General features: G+C 41.0%; 1 protein-coding gene across 1 annotated transcript in view; it reads right to left on the minus strand.

The window, feature by feature from the left end:
* Positions 1-21,423, minus strand: part of lrch2 (leucine-rich repeats and calponin homology (CH) domain containing 2) — a 34,616-nt gene that overhangs the window by 5,779 nt on the left and 7,414 nt on the right. Inside the window, exons 2-18 of the mRNA XM_039777987.1 lie at positions 19,047-19,191; positions 18,660-18,786; positions 18,463-18,568; positions 17,654-17,790; positions 16,849-16,979; positions 16,545-16,632; positions 15,032-15,128; positions 14,810-14,907; positions 14,538-14,605; positions 12,287-12,391; positions 10,515-10,583; positions 8,782-8,844; positions 8,428-8,476; positions 8,151-8,291; positions 7,432-7,482; positions 7,253-7,316; positions 3,836-3,948 (exon numbers count right to left, since the gene is read on the minus strand). Coding sequence (XP_039633921.1) covers positions 3,836-3,948; positions 7,253-7,316; positions 7,432-7,482; positions 8,151-8,291; positions 8,428-8,476; positions 8,782-8,844; positions 10,515-10,583; positions 12,287-12,391; positions 14,538-14,605; positions 14,810-14,907; positions 15,032-15,128; positions 16,545-16,632; positions 16,849-16,979; positions 17,654-17,790; positions 18,463-18,568; positions 18,660-18,786; positions 19,047-19,191 — 1,652 coding nt within the window. The remainder of the gene's footprint in view (positions 1-3,835; positions 3,949-7,252; positions 7,317-7,431; positions 7,483-8,150; positions 8,292-8,427; positions 8,477-8,781; positions 8,845-10,514; positions 10,584-12,286; positions 12,392-14,537; positions 14,606-14,809; positions 14,908-15,031; positions 15,129-16,544; positions 16,633-16,848; positions 16,980-17,653; positions 17,791-18,462; positions 18,569-18,659; positions 18,787-19,046; positions 19,192-21,423) is intronic.

Raw genomic sequence — 21,423 nt, forward strand, 5'->3', positions numbered from 1 at the left:
GTGTTTGTCATCATAGTCCAGTCAATGAGGAGCAGGAATAGGATGTGAGACATGATGCGTTGTCGCCTCAGGTTGGCTTTGATAGTAGATCTTGGTATTCATAATAAAGATTTTATAAGTAATTTTATTGACGTTTATGATCTACTATGTGGTGTTTTTGTGCACTATCAAACGCTTTCATGCTTTCTCCATAAAGTTGGACAAACAAAAGGGTTGTTCTGCTCCCAGCATTGCTTAATGGTCTTTTCTAAATGTGAAACTCTAGTCAGTGAATGCAATTTGACCTTCATTGTAGTTTCCATTCAAAACACTTGGAAGTAGTGTAATCTCTCACCAGCGATGACAATGATTTTATTGAGATAAAAAGTTCATTCAGCCAAGACTCAAGTCTTGATTTCTTGGTGAACGTCCAGGGGCAAGACCTTTAAGCCGACATGGACAAAAAGGCCTGCTCTAACTTTTTGTGAAAGAAGTCAGTGGCGGGTTTCCCAGGAAAGTGAATGTCTCTTCTATTACGCCTGTGCATTCCTTTTCTTGCTGTTGTTTCAGCGTGCGTAGTTTCTGTCGCCCCCATGAGGAATTCTAAGTAATGAGAACAAAACTGTCGGCGCATCCACATGATACAAGCCTTCCATGATCGCGCACCCGCCTCACCCCTCCTGCACGCAGTTGCTAGTAGCCAAGGAGGACACGGAGGATTAAAAAAACATGATGAACTCTTCAAAAAAGTGCATTATCTTCACTCGAGTTTCTGCGCGCGAAAGTTGCCAGATGACACCAGTTTCTGAACATAGCCATGCTGAGAAATACACAGAGAGCGTTTTGTGGAGCTGATAGTCTTAATTAGCTTTGTAGCAACTCATTTGGCAATGGCTTGAATGTAACGGACGCCCGTTAATATAAAAAAGTTATGCACTAAAGCGTTAACTCAGCTTATAACTATAATATTCCTACGAATCTGTAAATAATGTTAGCTTGATTCAGGGATATCAGGTCATCTCAACCTGTGAAATGGCCTGAAGACATGAAGTCCAACATTTGTCATTGGTGTGATATTATGTGGTTCTTTAGAAGCAAGTGGGTTGAGCACATCTGTGCACTCTTTTGTATTTCATTTAATTATTGAGGTCATGAAGCTACCTATTAAAGGTGCTCTAAGTCAGTGGTTCCCAACCTTTTTTCCTTGGCGCCCCCCTACTCATGTCTAAGAAAAGCTGAAACCACTGCTCTAAGTGATGTGACGCGTTTTTTAGGCTACAACATTTTTCGTCACATACAGCAAACATCTCCTCACTATCTGCTAGCTGCCTGTCCCCTGAACACACTGTAAAAGAACGCGGTCTCTGTAGACAGCCCAGGCTCCACAAAAGGCAACAAAAACAAACTGCGCCAACCTGCACCACGAACCATAACAAACAGTGTTCCAGCCAATAACCGACAAGCGTTTGTGGAGCCTGGGCTGTCTACAGAGACCGTGTTTTTTTACAGTGTGTTCAGGGGACAGGCAGCTCGCGGATAGTGAGCAGATGTTTGCTGTATGTGACAAAACATGTTGTAGCCTCAAAAACGCGTCACATCACTTAGAGCACCTTTAAGTCTGTGACAAGTGATGAGAGGTTAAAGTTCCTTTCATTACCTCAGTGATTTCATACATTTCAGCTTTCTCTGCCTATTTAACAAAGTGCACGAAAGCGTTCTTTGGCCTCTCCAAGTACATTACCTCACGTTTCTATCTTTGTTCTTCTAGACAATCTCGGTCACCTTATCTTTTCCTTCTCCTATCTTCTTTGGTTAAGTTTTTTTTTTAAGCCAAGGATACAATGCTCTTTTCAACTAGATAGGTGTGCCTGACAGTCTTCAACTTGCTGCTGAAAGATTTATTGGCCCTTGTTTCTGTACAGACATCTTGCTGGCAGATACTCAGCTTCTTCTGACCTCTTTTTTTCTTTGTACACTCCAGTTTAGGATGTCAGCTTGCCGTCGCTTTTGTTTTTATGGTGTGACCATTCTGAACTGAAGTTTGACTTTTTTCATGGAGAGGGGCCATTAACTAGTTTTTGTATACTTGTAATTTTAATTTAAACTTGAACCAACCAAGCTGTGGCTGCAGCAGACAGACTGTTTTCAAGCACTCTATAATCAGAGGTGTCAAGTAACGAAGTACAAATACTTTGTTACCTTACTTAAGTAGAAATTTTGGGAATCTATACTTTACTGGAGTAATTATTTTACAGCAGACTTTTTACTTCTACTCCTTACATTTTCACGCAATTATCTGCACTTTCTACTCCTTACATTTTAAAAATAGACTCGTTACTTCTATTTCAGTTTGGCTTGTTTTCATTACGGCTTGTCATCGTTCAAAAAACACACACACACACACAAAAAACCTATCCAGATAAATCGCGCCATCATGATAGAGTGAATTTGATTGTGGTTGGATGAGAAGTATAAACATATACCATTCCGACACCCTATTGGTTTGTAAGCAATCCATCGCACCTGCACAGACCTGGTGCTAATACAGCACTGGTGCCTTAACGACCGTTATCTACCAGACTGAATAGCAACGCGGATTTCGGTGCCTTATTTAGGTGTCACTTAAATGACTGCGCTTCTCTCTGATGCTCCAAAAACGGACGTTAGAGGGAACTGAAACATCGCCGCACGGGACGCTAGTTAACACCACACTCGACGGCAGGTAACGTTAGCCTACCGTTAGCTAGCAGCTGGAGTAAACACAGTTAAAATGCTGACAGCCCTTTTGAGTTTGCAGGTATGATTTTAATATAACATTATAGTCATTATGGCCTTTAGAAAAATGTTTTTTGGGGGAGGTGGGGTAGTGCACTATAGGCCCCCGTGGGGCGGGCTAAGCTTTTGTCCTTAATGGCATTTTTTCCCCCTTACATTACTTTTACACTTTTACTTGAGTAAAAAGCTTGAGTTGATACTTCAACTTCTAGAGAAGTCTTTTCAAACCCTAGTATCTATACTTCTACTGGAGTAATGAATGTGAATATTTTTGACACCTCTGTCTATAATATTAAAGTCTGCATGTGAAAGTTATCCTGTGGAGTTTTGGACCTCTGCTGTTTGTCACACTATTCCACTGATCCATAAGTGGCAGTAATGCGCCAAGATGTGCAGCCATGTGCCAACAGAGACAGGGAAGAAGGCGAGATAGTAAACATGGATGTAAACAGCGATAGATTTTAAATACTTAAAAAATGCGATATGATTTATGAGGAGGGAAATGCACTACACACGATGAGTTTTGGTGAGCGCAACTGAATGTAAACATGACTTTTGTTTGTTCACAAGAAAATCCACAGTGCACCTTTAATAATTGCAAAGTTTGGCGCCTCAAACAACGTACAGTTGAAGGGAATTCAAGTGGTGACTCATCTGTTATGATTAACTCCGGATAGGATTAAGCACATACTGTACTTATTGAATATAAGGTAGGTAAACATATTCCTTTACACATTGGAATGTTAAATGTGCATGTTCACACACAAGCAAATTCTAAAGTAGCTCCTATTTGACACATAATTATCCTGTCATTCTAGTCAACGGATGCCTGTAAATGGTCCTTCTCTTTCTCCTTCTAAGAAAACTTGGCAGCCTAATGGTGCTTATTTCTGTTTGTGCAAATCAGTCCTACTATAGGGCTGATACAGAGTACAGTGTGACACAACTTCTTAGAAACCAAGAAGAAACTTGAAGATATAAACACTAGAAAAAAAAGCAGGATCTGGCAGGCTTTGGACAGTGAAGGACTCAATGTTTTGTGCAGAATACAAAGGCATAAACAATGTGTGAAGCTTCTGACCTGCCGTAAGAGTCCTATCTGTTCGATTTCCTCTCTCAAGTGCTCCATCTTCCTCCTCATAGTGAAGCTGGGGTCTGTCGAGCTGTACTCCTGGCGGCTTCCTCTGGTGAAGGCTGAAATAACAGATGAACTGTTCTGAGTTCCAGAGAACACAGTGAGATGCAAAGAGGAAGCTAAAATCCGAGACACAGCTGCTAATGACTTATTTTAAAACTAATTCACTATTTCACTCCTACCTAATCAGGCAGTCATCAAATCGTCATCTTTCCAAACATGTCACAAGCACAGGTACATTTTCAGTCAGATAAAGGGGTCCTTACTCTTTTTCATTTTTGGTTAAAATAATATCTTCCTTACAGTTCTGAAGAGAAGCAAGAAAGAAAATGTTTTCTCAAGTACAGTACATAAGTACAAACTTGAGTGGGAAGTTATACTCCACTACATTTAAGGGGGAAATACTGTACTTTTTAATTGAATATATTTATTTGACAGCTATAGTTACTAGTTATTTTACCAATTAAGATTTTACATACAAAGCATATGAAGAGTCCATAAATATGATCCATTATTAAACCTACATTGTGTAATTTTTTTGAGTTGATTCTTTGCAAAAACCCTTTTTTCTTTCACAAATATGTACTCATTTATGTGTAATGACTTCCACCAACTAATCAAAGTATTCCGTAAACGTAGAATCTGCCATTCAGAATCATTCAGAATACAGACGAGCGACTTGCTCGAATGACGGCAGCCATGTAGCGTCTCCATCTTTAAAATACATTAGCCAAAGAGGGACATACCTTCCGCATTTCGCCCTCTTACACCTATTGGCACCGTGACAAATGCAAGGGGGAGATTACTCGCCAGGGAAGCGAAAAAGAGAATTAAAACGACAACGCGACAGGCAAAGCAACAAGATCAAAGTTAATACTGGAGTGTCTAGAACAGCTGCGTGTAAACGACGGAAGGAGCTAATTTCGGGTTCGGCCACCGTAGGAGGAAGGGCTATAAAGTAATATTCAGTTGGTTGTCATATACAATTTCACCGCTAGATGGGAGAAATTCTTATACAATGTAGCTTTAAAAGCAAACAGTAAAAATAACAGTAAAAATGTAAACAGTAAAATGAGAGATGAAATGATTAGTCAATTAATCGACAGAAAATTTAACTATTTTAATAACGATTAATCAAATTAAGAAAAAAATACCAAACATTTCTCGGTTCCGGCATTTCATAGATGAGGATTTGCTGATACAGTGGACTGAATAAATTAGAGGTTTGACAGTTGGTCAGACAGAACAAGCTATTGGAAGGTGCCACTTTGGATCTTGATGATTGTGATGAAGTCTATTCACACAAGTTTTACGAACCAAACAGTTTAATCGATTAGTTGAGAAAATAGTCAGCAGATTAATCCATAATAAAAACAGTTGTTAGTTGAAGCCTTATATAAAAGTAAAAATGAGCTGCAGCTCAACCAACTGCGAACATAAAATGCTGCTTACACATCAATGCATCAGTAGTGAAAATCTAATAATATGAGTACTTTTTACTTTCAAAACTTTAAGTACATTTTCCTGATAATACTTATGTAACATTGTTGTGGTGTTTGGACAGAAAGCTATAAATCAATCATGAAAAAATTAATATTTCCATCATTCATTAGTGTAGCCAAATTAAAAAGAGAGCCATCAATCATGTTGTACGTTGTCCTTGACTGCTAATGCACTGATATAGAACAAATCAACAGTTCCTCAGAAACTTCCCCACTTCCAGAGAAAGGACACTGGAACTCCACCTTAAAATAATTTGGCTTCAGATATGAGCCTTGTGTTTAAATGGAGCACTTCCTCATCGTTTATACAAGCTGCACTTTTATATTTTATATTAGTGGAAGCTAACTAACTGCACATACTATATACTAATTTAGCTAATCCCATTGATTTGAAGGTATCTTTAGTAAGAGAGACTGTTTACTACTGATAAATGATAAATGCTTGGGTAAGTGATGACTTTGTTTTTCTCCTAAATGTAATTTTCAAATACGATTTGCTATATATACATTTTTTATTTGGACTTGAGCCTTTGGATTTATCAAGTCAAATGGTTTACACCCTTTTTAGTATCTATTTCTTGCTTGTTTGTATGTTTGTTTAATTATTTAGGAAGGGACAATGTACATTAATTAACATGAGCACTTAAGTCTAACATGTAATTAGGCCAGATTAAGCCAGGCTCATTTTCATCTGCAGTCCCTGGCAGGTTGATGACATTAAAAGTAAACATACAAGACCACATAAACATATGAACACAAACGAAGCACATGAACACAAATAAAAGCAGTAAGCACAGACCCTTAAGCACATACAAGCTTCAAAGCGCATAAGATCAGATCCATAAGCACATAAACACAGACAAAAGAACATTGGCAAAAACAAATAGTAAAACAAACTAACCATCATCTCAGATTATAACAGCATGTTAGATTGACCACTAACTACTGTTTTATAGATTTGGAGAAAGACTTGAGCGATGTGATGTTGCTTAGTTCTGTGGGTATAGTGTTCTAGGTATGTGCTGCTCAAATGGAAAAGCTGACCGTCCAAAGGTACTTTTTCTATGTGGTATTTTACAATCCCCAGGTTTTATGGTCTACACAAACACATAGTTTTCTGTCTGTAAGGTATAATTTCATTACCCTTTTTAGTACATTAGGTGAACATTTTAACTTTGATAATTTGGTAATTAGAACCCAATTTGCATAGGATGCAATTCTTATTTAACGGATGCAATTATTAATTGCATAGAATGCAATTCTTTATTATCTTCAGAAATGTATTACAAAGAGGTCATACACATGAGCATGGACTGTTGTCATGCTTGATGTGAATTACCTCTCGTACATCCCGAGGTGCAAACAGACAATTCCACCACTAGTGTTGTAGCCGAGTCACCAAGTGTCGAGTCCGAGTCAAGTATCCAGTCCCCAGTGTTGGAGCCCAGTCTGAGTCACCAAAGAAGAGTCAGAGTTGAGTCACCATTACCTGAGTTTGAGTCACAAGTCAAGAGTCCAGAGAATAGCGACTCGAGTCTGACCCGAGTCCATCGGACACATAAAAACTAAGAAACTTTCGATTCCAACTTTCGAGTCCTATTTCATGAAACCTTGAGTCAAATGTCATAATTCCTCGAGTCCAAGTCATCAGTACACGAGTCCAAGTAGAGTCTGAGTCCAAGACTCAAGGACCCTATCACTGCCCAACACACATTAAAAAGACAATAACCCTGTGGCGGGCTAGTTTTGAGTTCCAAGATCATTACTGTTGTAAAAAGTGAAAACACTGACCCAAAAATGTAACACAGTCACACAACAAGCACTTGTGTATTACCCGTAGAATCTATAAAACTGAAGTTACCTGATCTCGGCTTTAGTCCAAACACTGTCAGAGTGGTGCTGAAATCAACGTTGCGCAAGCCCTCCTGTAGGCATAACATTCATGAAAATCTAAGTAAGGCATTCACTGTCTTAGCACTCAAACATGTTTTGAGATGATAAGATATTTTGTTTTTCATCCACAATGGTTCTTACACCTACCTCACAGTCGTCATTCCCACTGGAGTTTTTCCGAGCACTCTGACACTTGTACTGTCATGTAAGGAAAAAGAAATTTTTATTTTTTATTTTTATGACTTTCACTTCATTTCTATCCACCCTCTCCAGTTGGACAGGTGTTTGACTTTAGACTTTTGTTGTTGACATCATACTGACGTACATACTGTGGGTGAGATGATAATGATAAAAAATGACTATCGTCATACAGTCCTTCACTATGTACATGTAACATTATCATCACACTTTCTTGATAAAATCTGGAACTTTCCTCCCTTGAAGCAGTAACAGCACAAGTTTTCACAATACTTTTTAAAGGCTCAGTTCACCCAAATCACACATAAAAACATGTTTACTCCCACCAGTATCTAGCAATGTAGATACCTGCTTCAGAAAAGTATGCTCTAACCCCAATACAAAGGAGGGGAAAGGAATTTGTGGTGCTAGATTATTTATTTGTTTAACTCAACAGGAGGGTGTGTTTCCAGAAACAATGTCCCAGTTCTGGAGAATCCACAGACCTCACTGTGAACAGCAACCAAATATTTCTGCATGGCTTGATACCAATAAAGGTTAAGTGCGAAATACACAACTAATTGCCTGAGGGGGAAATGCAAATATTGTGTTTTGTTCTGCAGAAGATACATTTTATTAATCATAAATTAGACCGCTGCAGCTTTGGGGAGACGTGTGCAGGATCATACCTTGAGATAATCTTTTCTCAGGTACTTGTTCCTTCTGCGTTCTTCATTCTGATTGAGAACGGGTGGGACTTGGGGCCACATTGGCTCTGAATCTGACTGGTCCGTCTTCAAGCTGCCATCAAAGGAGCAGGAGGAAGAAGGCTGTAAAAGCAGACGGATACAATTAAAATCATTCTCTGCATCCTCCAGAGGAATGGGAGACCACAAACAAAGTAACTTATGGACACAGGACATTTTTACTCGTGGTATGTTTGCTTTGAAGTCAAAGAGTTTGTACCTGTCCACTCAGCACTGATGCTCCACTACTTCCTTCATCCAGAGAAGCACTAGAATAAAGACATGAGTAGCATCAGATGTCTATATCTGTTGTTTTGGGGTTTTGTTTAAGCATTTTTATTACAGATTACAGATAGACTGGAAAGGGGAGAGAGAGAGAGGAGATGACACGCAGCAAAGGGACGCTGCCAAGGACTCAGCCTAGATGGGGCGCATGCTCTATCGGGTCAGATCAAATCGCGATACTATTCTGTATCGACTTTTTCCCTGACTCCTACTCTACAAGGGCTCCACTGTAACACACACACATGTGTGCTTCTAGTCAGCAAGAGTGAATATGTTGTACAGTACGTACCTGCGAGCGGTCTGAGGTGGGGGCCTTGGCTTGCTGCCTGAGCTTCCGGAGTGACTTAGGAATCTGCAGACGGAAACAGATGAAGAACAAGAACAAGAACTGTGACAATGGCGAAGACTAACGTTGCGTTATTTATGTGGATTACGTCAATCATAATGACAGGTTTACAAACAGTAGGACTGAGTCAAATTCAATGGAAAATTCTCCAGCTGAGCAACAAAGGGCAATTACAGTCATTTGCACAATGAATAGTGTCTATTCATAGTCTAGTCCTAAATTTAGCAACAGCCAGAGGTGATTTTGATTTTGAAACTGCACATCCAGCCGAACAAGTAGCTTGTAATTTCCCCTCTGGGGATCAATAAACAGTATAAATTATTATTAATTATTAGCTTATGTGTCAACCACATTGACCCTACAGTCACATTAGCGACAAAGCGACAGGCTGCCATTCATTTTCAATGGGAGTGGCCGTTTGCCAGTGACAAGCAACGAGCTTGCCGCTGCCATGAGCAAGGCGGGACCGAAATAGACAAGAAGTCTATTTTATGCAATTGCTGAACGATGTGACAAAGCGACTGCCAATCGGAGTGAGGCAGCTCCTCTAAATGAGGGCGCCAAGATAGCTCAGTTGGTAGAGGCGGCAAAGCTGTTTAAAACCTAAATGGGCATGAATATTTTTTTTAACTAGTCCATTAAACTCTTACATCAAGATATCTAAAGGAGGGCGCCCAGATAGCTCAGTTGGTAGTGTGGGCGCCCACATATAGAGGTTTACTCCTCAACGCAGCGGGCCCGGGTTCAACTCTGACCTGCATCCCTTTGCTGCATGTCATTCCCCCTCTCTCTTCCCCTTCATGTCTTCAGCTGTCCTGTCAAATAAAGGCCTAAAATGCCCAAAAATAATCTTAAAAAAAAAAAGATATCTAAATGAGTGATTTACAGTCATGTCTGACACATGGCAGTTAGCTATAGCCTAGCTATAACCTAGTTAGCCTAAGTTAGGTTCAGGCTTCAGCATGAAGTGAAAATAATGATTGGAATAGTGAAAATATGTTACGGTAATATTATCATCACCTTTTTCCCTTCCCTGTCTCTGTGTACTGTGGTAGCCTACCTATAAGTCTTGACATGTAGAAATTTCATGTGACTAAATTCTGATCCAAGAGCCCAATTATATAGGATTATATGGCCTCATAGTAACCATTTGCAATGTGTGTCGAAAGCCATATTTTTATTTGAACTTGACATTACTGTATAAAATAATCTATTGTGAGCTTGTGTAAGTTCTGCCCTAAATCACTCCATCGTGACTCTAAACCCAGAATCTAGGGTGAGTTGAGCCAATGTTACTATTTGCATAATACCATTTAATTTGTAATACATCCTCACCTTTGTAGTAATGGCCCTGTGGCTCAGCATTAAAGTAAGTTTTCTCAGAATTGTTGGCGTCTTTCTAGTCACATATTTCAGTGTTTTCCCTACCGTGATGGTCCAAAATGATGTTAAAATGCACAGTTAGCACAGTAGAATAAAGTTTAAAAAAAGTAAAACTAAAGCTGTGATCCTAGAATCACCCCTGGCAACGATGATTTACAATGTTGAAAGTAAGCATAAACCAGCTCACAGGAAATATAAGATTCTTCTAAGAGTAAAACGTGTGTATTGGCCAGTGGTTAACCAGTGTAGCAAAAAAAAAAATCTGTAAATGATGATAAAGAAAGTCCATCTACCTGTGAGCCCTGCCAGTGACTCTCCGTCGGTGAATAAGACTCTCCGCTCTGCAAATTAAGGACCGTCGTCTAGAAGCCACACATCAAATGTGCAGCAGCAGAGTTGAGGGAGAAAGAAAGAGTGGGCAGAGTGAAGGAGGTGAAATGGTGATGATGGAGTCATATTTGGGAATGTCAGGCAGCAGCAGCATACATGACATGAGTATACATGTTAAATGATGATAAATCAGGAGAAAGCAACAGAATACAGAGGTGGCTTTTAGCAGGTCAGCAAATAGAGATCTTAAAGGGGTGATAGAATGCAAAACCGATTTTACCTTGTCATAGTTGAAAAACGACAGTTTGGTGGGTAAATAGGACATACATAGAACCCAATCAAAATCCCATTGACACCTCTTTCCTCTGAAAATCTCACAATTTGAAACTGCCTCTGAAAACGGGTGAATCTCAACAAAGCTACGCCCCAACATTTGCATAGGCTACACCACTGACCTGAGGTCAGCTTAGTCTTCTGAATCTAGGTCACGCAGATCTCTGATATTCCATTACTAAATTCACTTCTGAGACTTTTTTATGCGAGAAATCAACTATGTAAAGCTCAAATATGGGCTGTTTTACGAAAAGTTATGGCTAATTGCAAATTTGGTAAGACAGTGTCGGACTTCAAGAGCTCCACAATCTGCCGTGACAGCAGGCGGCTGCTGGCCGGGTTTGATGCCTCTCCCCCTTCACAGACCCGCTGAGCTGGAGTTCTGTCAGGATCTCACACACAAGCTGCACTGTGTACTTTAAAAAGAGTTTTGAAGTTTTTCAAGGATATTGGAAATGAACCATGGTCGTAAATGCAGTGTTCCATATCGGACAATGGAGTGGGAGTTTGGCTCTAACGCAACGGCGCAGAGGACGTGCATGCAGGGATTCACTCTCCGCTAAATTTTCCCACGCTGACTAGCTACAGGGTGAGTTGTGATTCTTTGGTGGAGGTTCCAAGGGTAACGTTACAACAACACTAGTTGTAATGAAAGTGTCGAAAATTTGCATTTTGTCTCTGCTGTTTAGGCCGTGCTGCAGCCACGGATCACGCCCAGGCATGTCTGGGCATGTCACAGTGTGTGTGTGTGTGTGTGTGTGTGTGTGTGTGTGTGTGTGTGTGTGTGTGTGTGTGTGTGTGTGTGTGTGTCTGTGTTTGTGTAGCTTCGTGTCTGTGTGTGTGTGTAGCTGCGTGACTGTGTAGCTCTGTGTGTGTGTGTGTGTGTGTAGCTCCGTGTGTGTGTAGTTCCGTGTGTGTGTGTGTGTGTGTGTGTGTAGCTCTGTGTGTGTATGTGTGTGTGTGTAGCTCTGTGTGTTTGTGTAGCTCTGTGTGTGTGTGTGTGTGTGTGTGTGTAGCTACGTGTCTTTGTGTAGCCCCATATCTGTGTGTGTGTGTGTGTGCGTGTAGCTCCGTATTTGTGTGTGTGTGCGTGTAGCTCCGTGTCTGTGTGTGTATGTATGTGGTTCGCTCAACCAATCAGCACGCAGCTCATCTAAATATCCATGAGCATACCATATTTGGAAGAAAAGCTGTCGTTCCAAATAGGGCCAAAACACAGGGATGCATAAGGACCCATAAAATATCAACTGGGACATTTTCCGCCCAACGAATGTTACGTACCCTATTAGGAGACCTTAAGGAACAGTGTGAAATACCCTATATAATCATTCTAGTACCCCTTTAACTAATGGCAGTGCAGAGTGCTTCAGTATGTATAGTATGGCTTGTGAGAACCACACACCTATTCTGCTGCTCCTGCTGCAAAAGCTGAACAGCAATCTTCCTCAGATCCAGCACTTCCTTCAGCTCATCATCTTCTTCCTCAACTAGCTGCTCCTTATCAGAACTGTGAAAGGTTCAAGAACAAAGTGACTATCATCAGAAACTGTACACAACTTAGCATTTTGACTCAAATGCTGACACATGTTGACACAAACATTTGGCAACAACATATTAACAGTAAGGTCTGCAAAAAGAAGAGAGCACCAAAACAACAAATTCAAAAAGCCTCTATACAGCTGTCAAAACACTGAAACCTCGTTGACATAACTATGTGTATGTAAACAAAGTTGTATAATCTAAACTCATCTTTTTGACCATATATTTATTTCTGGCTGAGGCCATGTGCAGCAAATCAAGTCTGCACATGAGTGTCTAACATTGTGAAATGTAAACATCCCAAAATATTGGGCAGATGTTTTAAACTGATACACAACCTACACAAATACCATTCATAACAGCTGCTAGCAGATTTTTTGTGTGTTTACATACACGGTCCAGACCTGACCCTCAAATAGACCAGTTGGTGCCACAGTAGATTAGTATTCAAGTTGAGGCACGCCTTGTATATTTGCAACTCGTGATGAAAGGAGATATCTGATTGCACTTGGGGTTCATCATCTAGTTGATTGACCGAGCGGTCAGCTACTATAACCACTAGCCAGTGCTGTGGGCAGGAATCAATTAATTATGGGCCATGTGTTTTCAGCTAGCCTGACAAGCCAGACCCACATCAAGATGTTGGATCTGGGAACTCACCATTGACAGGGCTCAATCCGAGGGGCGGGATAAACGGTTGTCTTTCAAATTCCCTCTGCATGCAATTGGATAGCGCTACAGCCAGGCAGAGCAACAAAGAAGGTAGCGAAGCTAGTTGATAGATTAAATTTTTGCCGTATCCGGTCGGCAAAACTCCGAACACATCTTCCTTTTTTAAAGGTCCCATGGCATGAAAATTTCACCTCATGAGGTTTTTTAACATTAATATGACTCCCCCTAGCCTGCCTATGGTCCCCCAGTGGCTAGAAATGGTGATAGGTGTAAACCGAGCCCTGGGTATCCTGCTCTGCCTTTGACAAAATGAAAGCTCAGATGGGCCGATCTGGAATCTTCTCCTTATGAGGTCATAAGGAGCAAGGTTACCTCCCCTTTCTCTGCATTGCCCGCCCAGAGAATTTGGTCCACCGATGAGAAAGAGAGACATCATGGCTTTCAAATGAGCAAAGTGGCAGTTGGTCAAGGCCACACCCCCACCCTCCACCTTGCCCCCCCCTCTCCTCCTCAATAGCTACAGACACAGAAATGGCACATACTAAGGAAAGCTCATTGTGGGACTGGCTCTAGTGGCTGTAATTCTGCACCAAGGCTGAATTTCTGGAAAGAGACTTCAGATACAGTATTAGGGGACCACTAAGGTCTATATAAAAGCATCCAAAGAGCACCATGTCATGGGACCTTTAAGAATGACTTCAGTGCCGTTCTTTGTTCTTTTCTCAAAGAAAAGCTTAACTCCAAGTCTTCCAGAATTCAATTCAATTCAATTCAATTTTATTTATAGTATCAAATCATAACAAGAGTTATCTCGAGACACTTTACAGATAGAGTAGGTCTAGACCACACTCTATAAATTCCAAAACCCCAACAATTACAGTAATTCCCTCAAGAGCAAGCATTAGCAGTGGCTATTGCGACAGTGGCAAGGAAAAACTCCCTTTTAGGAAGAAGAAGAGAAGAGCCCTGTTCCCAGCAGCAGCAACCATAAGCCCGCCCACCGACTCTATACACGATGTTATTGGCCTGACCAGAGTTTGGTTTTTCCAGCATTTCAACAGAGAGTGCCTACCCCCCCTGGCTGCAAAATAATTTTTCTGCTGCGAGGGTGCGTCTAGATTTCTAGGCTATTTTTCAGCCCACATCTCCTGATTTGCAATAGTTGAATTGTAGAAAAAGTTTGCTAATATATCTCTATATACTGTATATAGTTTAACACTGTAAAACTGCAGCTGCAAAACACCTCTGTGCAGGTTCTTTCTTTTTAATGTAAACATATTCAGGTCCATGACAACCGGTCGACGAGTGACTCATTATCAGGAATCTCCTTTCCTCCACAGAACTCATAAAAATGAGTTGCATGCATTGTGTAATGAATAAGACAAGAGAAAAATGTTTGCTCAAGCATCAGAGGTACAAGATGTATGGAATAATAAACTCACCCAGACTCCTCTTTCCAGCCATCCTTATCTTTGCTTTGATGAGACATGTGAAGAACTTTCTCCAGTTCCTGAAACACACACACACACACACACACACACACACACACACACACACCATGTCAGGAACTAATAACCATAAATTGATTTTATCTCCTGATTACTCCTGATTTGTATCACTGATTTCCTCTCAATAACTTTTTATTATGTTCGTAATCATCCTTTTGATAGGTTGATAGATAGACAGACAGACAGACAGATAGATAGATTCATACCTTTATACAAGACACATGACTGCTCTGCTGCCCGTCACACTCTGACAGAGCAGGATCTTCATCTGGGTTGGGGTCTATAAAGTCATAGAGATCCTGATCTGATAGAGGGAGGAAGCATCCGCGTTCATCACATAACCTGTCACATTTTAGGCACTTCATTCAACCACCCCGTGTCTCTGTTATTGCTGTCAAAGGGAATATGTGATACTTATTTTCGGTAACCTTTGCAAGAATCCATTTTGGAGAGGAGAGAAAGGGCATCAGCACGGGCTGTCTCTGAAACCTGAGAGTGCAGGCTGACAGTGTCATCATCTGAAGGCTGCAGAAGAAGCAAAGAATTTTTGTATTTAATGTCTTAGTATTTTAATACTTCTAAATCCTAGTATAGTATTTTAGTTTTCCTATTTCATGAATTTGACTGTGCGTGCATCCTCGAGAAATGAAACGATGAAATCCTTAATGATATTCTTGATAATCTCTGCTTTCAGAAGAATAATTCTAGATGTTTGCTTCTCATGCCATACTACGGCTCAGCGGCAGGGACGTTACTTTTGTCTAGGACAGAGGTTGACTCCCACACATGTGTTTCAAAGTTGTTGATATTCCACAACAGCCTCATCTGTTCTGTCTAGATTCAATTCTCCATCTGTCCACCACCAGCCACCCAGAGAACTTCCCACCTCAGCCAGTCACCCTTGATCACCCACCTGCCTGAACACCTGGCTCCCATTAGCCCATCTACCCACTGCCCAGTTAGCTTTCAATTCTTGCCAGATATTCTGCCTACTTTCCATACTTATCTGGCCATTGTTTTGTCTAGTCTGCCTACTTATTTTGTATCATCCTCAGCCAGTTTTGTATAACTGCCTGCCTGCTTTGGCCTTATTGGATTTGTTTGTTGTACTTTTCTATTGTAATTGTGAGGCTGAATTTCGACCTAGTATTATGACCGTATAACTCCTCATTTCCACCAGATGTGTAACTGCGGATCGGCTCCGCTGCGTGTCTGCTGCGTGCTCCGCCGTCCGTCAATACCCACCAGGTCCGGATTTGTTGCGGCACGGCTGCGGCCATGACTGACAGCTGTAGTCACAAGGACCCACAAGTTTGCGCGAATTCACGTAGAATAGAACCACAAAACCACCAAAAGTTAGTTTCCATCCAGAGGAGTAGAGGGGAAACAGCTCTGTGCTGTGTTTTCAAGCTGTAGTGCAGGGAAATATGTTCCACCGTGAGCACTGTGTATTTTATTTTGAAAATTAACCGGATGTTTTATTTGGCTTCTGTGCTCGACTTCCTGTCCCGCACCATCTGCTGTGTGCTGAATTGCTGCGGAGCTCTCCGGCGTCCGGCAAAAAATAGAAGCTCTGCGTATCTGCTGCGGAGGGCTGCGGACCGCCGGAGCTGGGACCCAGTCGGAACGCAGCCGTTATGCAGCCAGTGGAAATACACACACTGACTTTAACAGAAACCTAATGACTCCGCCGCCGTTTCGGAGAGCCGTTCCGCAGCCGTTCCGCATCTGGTGGAAATCCACTATCCTCTGTTGCTGCTGCTCTGCTGTTAATTTATAAAAAAACGTGCCTAATATGTGCTGGCTAGCAGCAGTGTATCAGAAAGAATTTTGAGATTTATGTACTGTATCTCCAAATGTTGCATTCTGAAAAGTAGTAAAACACGATAACATGTTCATAATGCAATGCCATCAGTTGATCTTGAGTGTTTGATCTCTGACCTCAGTTGTAGAGAGCCTCTTGTCACCATTGTCACTACCAATTCCAGAGTCAGGCCCGTGGTTCTTACTGGGATAAAAATCTTCCATGCTGAAAATATGCAACACAAACTGCTCATTAGGACTGTATTTTTCTAACAGGTAACCATGAAACCAAATTTTGCAAGCGCAGAACAATTATAAGTATAGCATAATGCATATTGTCAGGGGAGCATGTGTAGATGCAAATAATATGTTTAAATGATACAGATGTAAGTGCATTGTGTGTCATGTCATGATGAAAGAATAGCAATAACTACGTCAGTACCTATCTGTAAGCGGCTGTGGAAGGCAACGTTTGCCGAGAGAGGGGAGGTCCAGGGTGTCCGGTTTCTTGTCCATCCTACACGCCTGGATGTTCAGGTACTTGAATATGTGCACTTTGCCCTTGAGACAAATCTGAAACATACAAATGCACAGAAGGTGTCGTCTAGAGTTGTTGTAGTCTATATCGAGGACGTTTCATTTACAGGGTAGTTCTGGTGCCACTGGAAGTTCCGCCGGATTTCCCAAAGTTTTGGCTGGAATTTTTGGTCGATTTATGAGGACTATGGTTAACTGCTCCTCAGATCTCTGCAGGGTAAATCCAGACAGCTAGCTAGACTATCTGTCTAATCTGAGTTTTCTGTTGCATGACTAAACAACCTTTACGTTCGCCAAAACAAGTTCCTTTCCAAGGCTGTTTTGTAGAGGCGCCATTGCTGGGTCTGGTGCTTAGCGTCGCCCAAGACAATTGTGATTGGTTTAAAGAAATACCAATAAACCAGAGCAGGTTTTTCTGCTATCCAGGTATGTTGTGTGGACTAGCCAGACCCTCCTCCGCGGCGCTGTGGAGATAGGTCTGGCAATGTGAGACGAGAGTTGTTGTAGCCACTAGAAAGATAAATATGTTCATTCATCCACTAGATTGACAATTGTACCAGGTTCATGAAAATGTGAGGGCCATGACAACCTGTCAACTCAACCACATATAGGAAACCCTGAAAAAACATCTGTGCTGCATATCAACACCATATATATACTTGACGTCCATATAGTATGCACAAACATAATTGTGATATTAATGCACTCACCTGTGCTGGTGGAGACTGCATAGGATTGTTATCTAGGATGATGTGCTGTAGCTGCCTGAGTTTCCTGTAAGCTGGAGGAATCTCTGTGATCTTATTGCAGGAAAAGTCAAGTCGGATAAGAGGCAGGTCAGCCAACTCTGCAAGTACAGACCAATGAACAGCTTTTGTTGAATGTGATGCTTTTAACATGCATTTAGGAACGCATTTGTATGTTTTGTTATACTGGTGGATTAGATCTAATCTAAAAGTCACAGCAACGCCCTAAAAGCTTCCACATTGGTCTTATTTCTGGGCTGATCTACTGAATACATTAGCGTGACATCCATTAATTTAGTATTTGCTGTTCTATAAATATTATATATTATATCTATTTGAGGACTCAAAATTGATGCACTTGACTTTTTTTTGTCCCTAGGATGAGTCAAGCTCCAAAAACACTAGATAACACAGTTCCCATAATGCAACTTGATAGTATCTTTACTTTACACCCTCCATTCCTGGTAAAGACCCATCTCTTCCAACTGCTTGTAGTGCAGGTTTTCAATTAAAGCTTAAGACTTAACACAACAAATGGCTTAACTCTAGTGATCCTTTGCTTATTTTGGATGACAGAATTGATTGCTGCATGTTATTCATCAAGGGGATTTTGGCTGAACCAATGGTAAAATGAAAGCAGAAACAAAATAAAATCAGTAGAGGAGTAAATCGTTGCCTCTGGGAGGACTGGTATGCTTGCCAAAAGTGTCAAGCAACATTATTAATGGGACATCTCTTAAGAAAAAGGATAACATCAGGTGTGATTGACTGACCCTCAGGCAGCATGTGAAGACAATTCTTCCTGATGTTAAGTTCTCGCAAGGCATGAAGGCTCCCCACCTGAGCTGGTAGCACCCGGATCTCATTACAGCTCACGTCCTGCGAGGGGAGACAAAGTGCAGGAAATGGGAGTGCTCCGGCAGTACGACATACACAAGTTCATATGCGCTGACATATACACACTGCTCACCAGTTCCATCAACTCTTTGGCCTTGCCGATCTCCTCGGGGATGGACACCAGCTTGTTGTTGCTCACAAGCAGAACTTTGAGGGGGAGGCTAAACAAGTATTTTGGCAAAACTGACAGGAGATTTCGGCTGTAGAGAAAGATTAAACATTGACCTACATTTAAAACAGTATACAGAAGCATGTAACAATGAGTATCTGATCACTGGGGATTGAGTTTTAGCAAAAGAAGAAAGCCTTTCTTTTATGAAAGCATGTTTGCCCTGTGAGTGTACTGAAAGGGGAACAAGCACTACGTGAAAGTGAAAACTGAACACAAATGCATTCACTTTTGTTAAATGTGTAACATGAGACACAGGTAACTGAACATATAGTGTTAGCAATGACGCACCTGACGTCAAGATAAGTCAGCATCTGCAGATTGATAATGGCTTCTGGGATGCACTTGATGCAGTTGTGGTAGAGATTGAGCGACTCGAGAGGTGCGAACAGACACACTTCTGGAGGGATTTCTGTGAGTCGATTCTTGGACAAATCTGCAAAGGGGAGGAACAGGAGTTGATGAAATATGTACACTTTGAACACACAAGTGACATACATATTATAATCTTTTTCAGATCTGGGTATCGTCCATTACGTTTGCTTCAAGCATGAAGCCATAGGCTTGAAAGACTAATCAATATGTCTCATTGACGGAGCGGTGAGCAGCGCGCCTTTTCATCAAACACTGGTCTAAGATTACACCAAAGTATTGGGCCTTGAAGGTTTGACTGCTACTGTCAGTATACGATCTCAGTGTTTCCAATATCAATCTCACTGGGTGTGGCACATTTATGGCTTTAGATTTGTATGAACGGTTGGAAAGTGTTAAAACTCACTTCACATCTTCAAGATCTGTTGCAAGCAACCGAAGATAATCACCAAATGGTTATTAAAACATTGGAGATTTGGGCTGCTTTTTGTACAGAAGGGTGGTATGTTTTCTATGTCACTAGATAATATGAAATTTTAAAAAACTATATATATATATGTATATGTGTGTATGTGTGTGTGTGTGTGTGTGTGTGTGTGTGTGTGTGTGTGTGTGTGTGTGTGTGTGTGTGTGTGTGTGTGTGTGTGTGTGTGTGTGTAATTAGCTAGTTTATATAATTAGCTCTTTTAAAGGATTTATCTTTCTGAGCATAATCATGATCTGAGTCATTTTCTAAAGGTATTTATTACACCAGAGTTATATAGCTGCATTTATATAACTGAAATATGGCTGTACTTCGACAAAGTGGTGATCTAAGCTAAATTCTAATGCTAGCATGACAACTTACTCACAACTGTACAATAATGTTTAGCAGGTGTAATGTTACTCAACACAAAGTACAGCTGAGGTTCATGGGAATGTGTTAATAGATCAACAAATGTAATGTTAACATTAACATTTATTACGTTAGTTCCAGAAAAAAAAGGTAAAATTAGTATGTGCTGATGCTGAATCAATAAAGGACAAGCCGTCATTACAGCAAAAGTGTCTGACACAGTAAGCACAGTCTGACTATAACTCATGTGCTCTGCTTTACTACTGAAGCAAATTTACTGCAAAATCACAGCCCTGTAATCAGCCAAGAGTGCGTGCTACTATTCTTTAACAAGAAAATGAATGTAATCCCTGTTGAGGTCAATGAATGTGAGCACTTCCTCCCATATGCATGTGCCTCTTACGATAAAATATTTAGATACTGGCTCTCTTGCCCAAGAACATTGAAGTAGAAAAGAACACTCACTCAGCACTTTCCCATACACATAATGTACTAAATTTTATAGGCTACATCATCAACCAGACTCATGCTCCCTCTGGAGGTCTACGTTTTATGCATGCCTTTGGATCAAGCACAAAGCCTGATTTGCACATCGTCCCTCAAGGTTGCTGAATCACTCACACAATCCAAGACATTTCCATGCACACAGACACACATGCATGCATTCAGAGACGTTCTCTCTGTTTGTCACATTTAATTAAAACCTGTTTAACTATTTAAACAGGAAAGGTGAGGATACATGGGGGACTGTAAGAAAAGCAATACATGTGAGGACTTCCTAATTGATAAGACTTCACCTTCAGACACATATTGATTCAGCAGCTGAACATTAGTGTGTGTGTGTGTGTGTGTGTGTGTGTGTGTGTGTGTGTGTGTGTGTGTGTGTGTGTGTGTGTGTGTGTGTGTGTGTGTGTGTGTGTGTGTGTGTGTGTGTGTGTGTGTGTGTGTGAACGATCCTGTCTTTTGCATTATCTCTGGGTGACACAATAATTAGAGACCTATGGGATGGAGCTGCACAGCCACAGATAAAAACAGCTTTCACTTAAGTGCCACATCCCTACAGCTGAAAGCAAACTGTGCCTGTATCCCCTTAATGCGTACAATTACATATAGCTACCACCCTTTATTAAACAATTAAACTATATGGTCTTTACTGAAGGCAAACACTCACCAACCTGTTAAGAGGATTGTGTTTACTGTGGATTGATTAGCAATGTTATATCGCTACTGATATAACATTGCTAATTGCTGCTTTATTCAAGTAGTATTTCAACACATTTATGCAGACATCACAACCTTCCCTACTCCCTGAGGTTACAAGATGTCATGAGGCGCGCAAAACTGTTTGTGAGTTGTGTCTGTGACTTTAGATAGACTCTTCTGACAAGCCTTAAATGACCCGACAGGCCTCACTCTGTAGCTGCGGTCTGAGCTCTGACAGCAGCCAGTAAGCAGAAGTGA

Source organism: Perca fluviatilis, chromosome 16 (assembly GCF_010015445.1).
Source record: "Perca fluviatilis chromosome 16, GENO_Pfluv_1.0, whole genome shotgun sequence".
NCBI classification, from domain to species: Eukaryota; Metazoa; Chordata; class Actinopteri; order Perciformes; family Percidae; genus Perca; species Perca fluviatilis.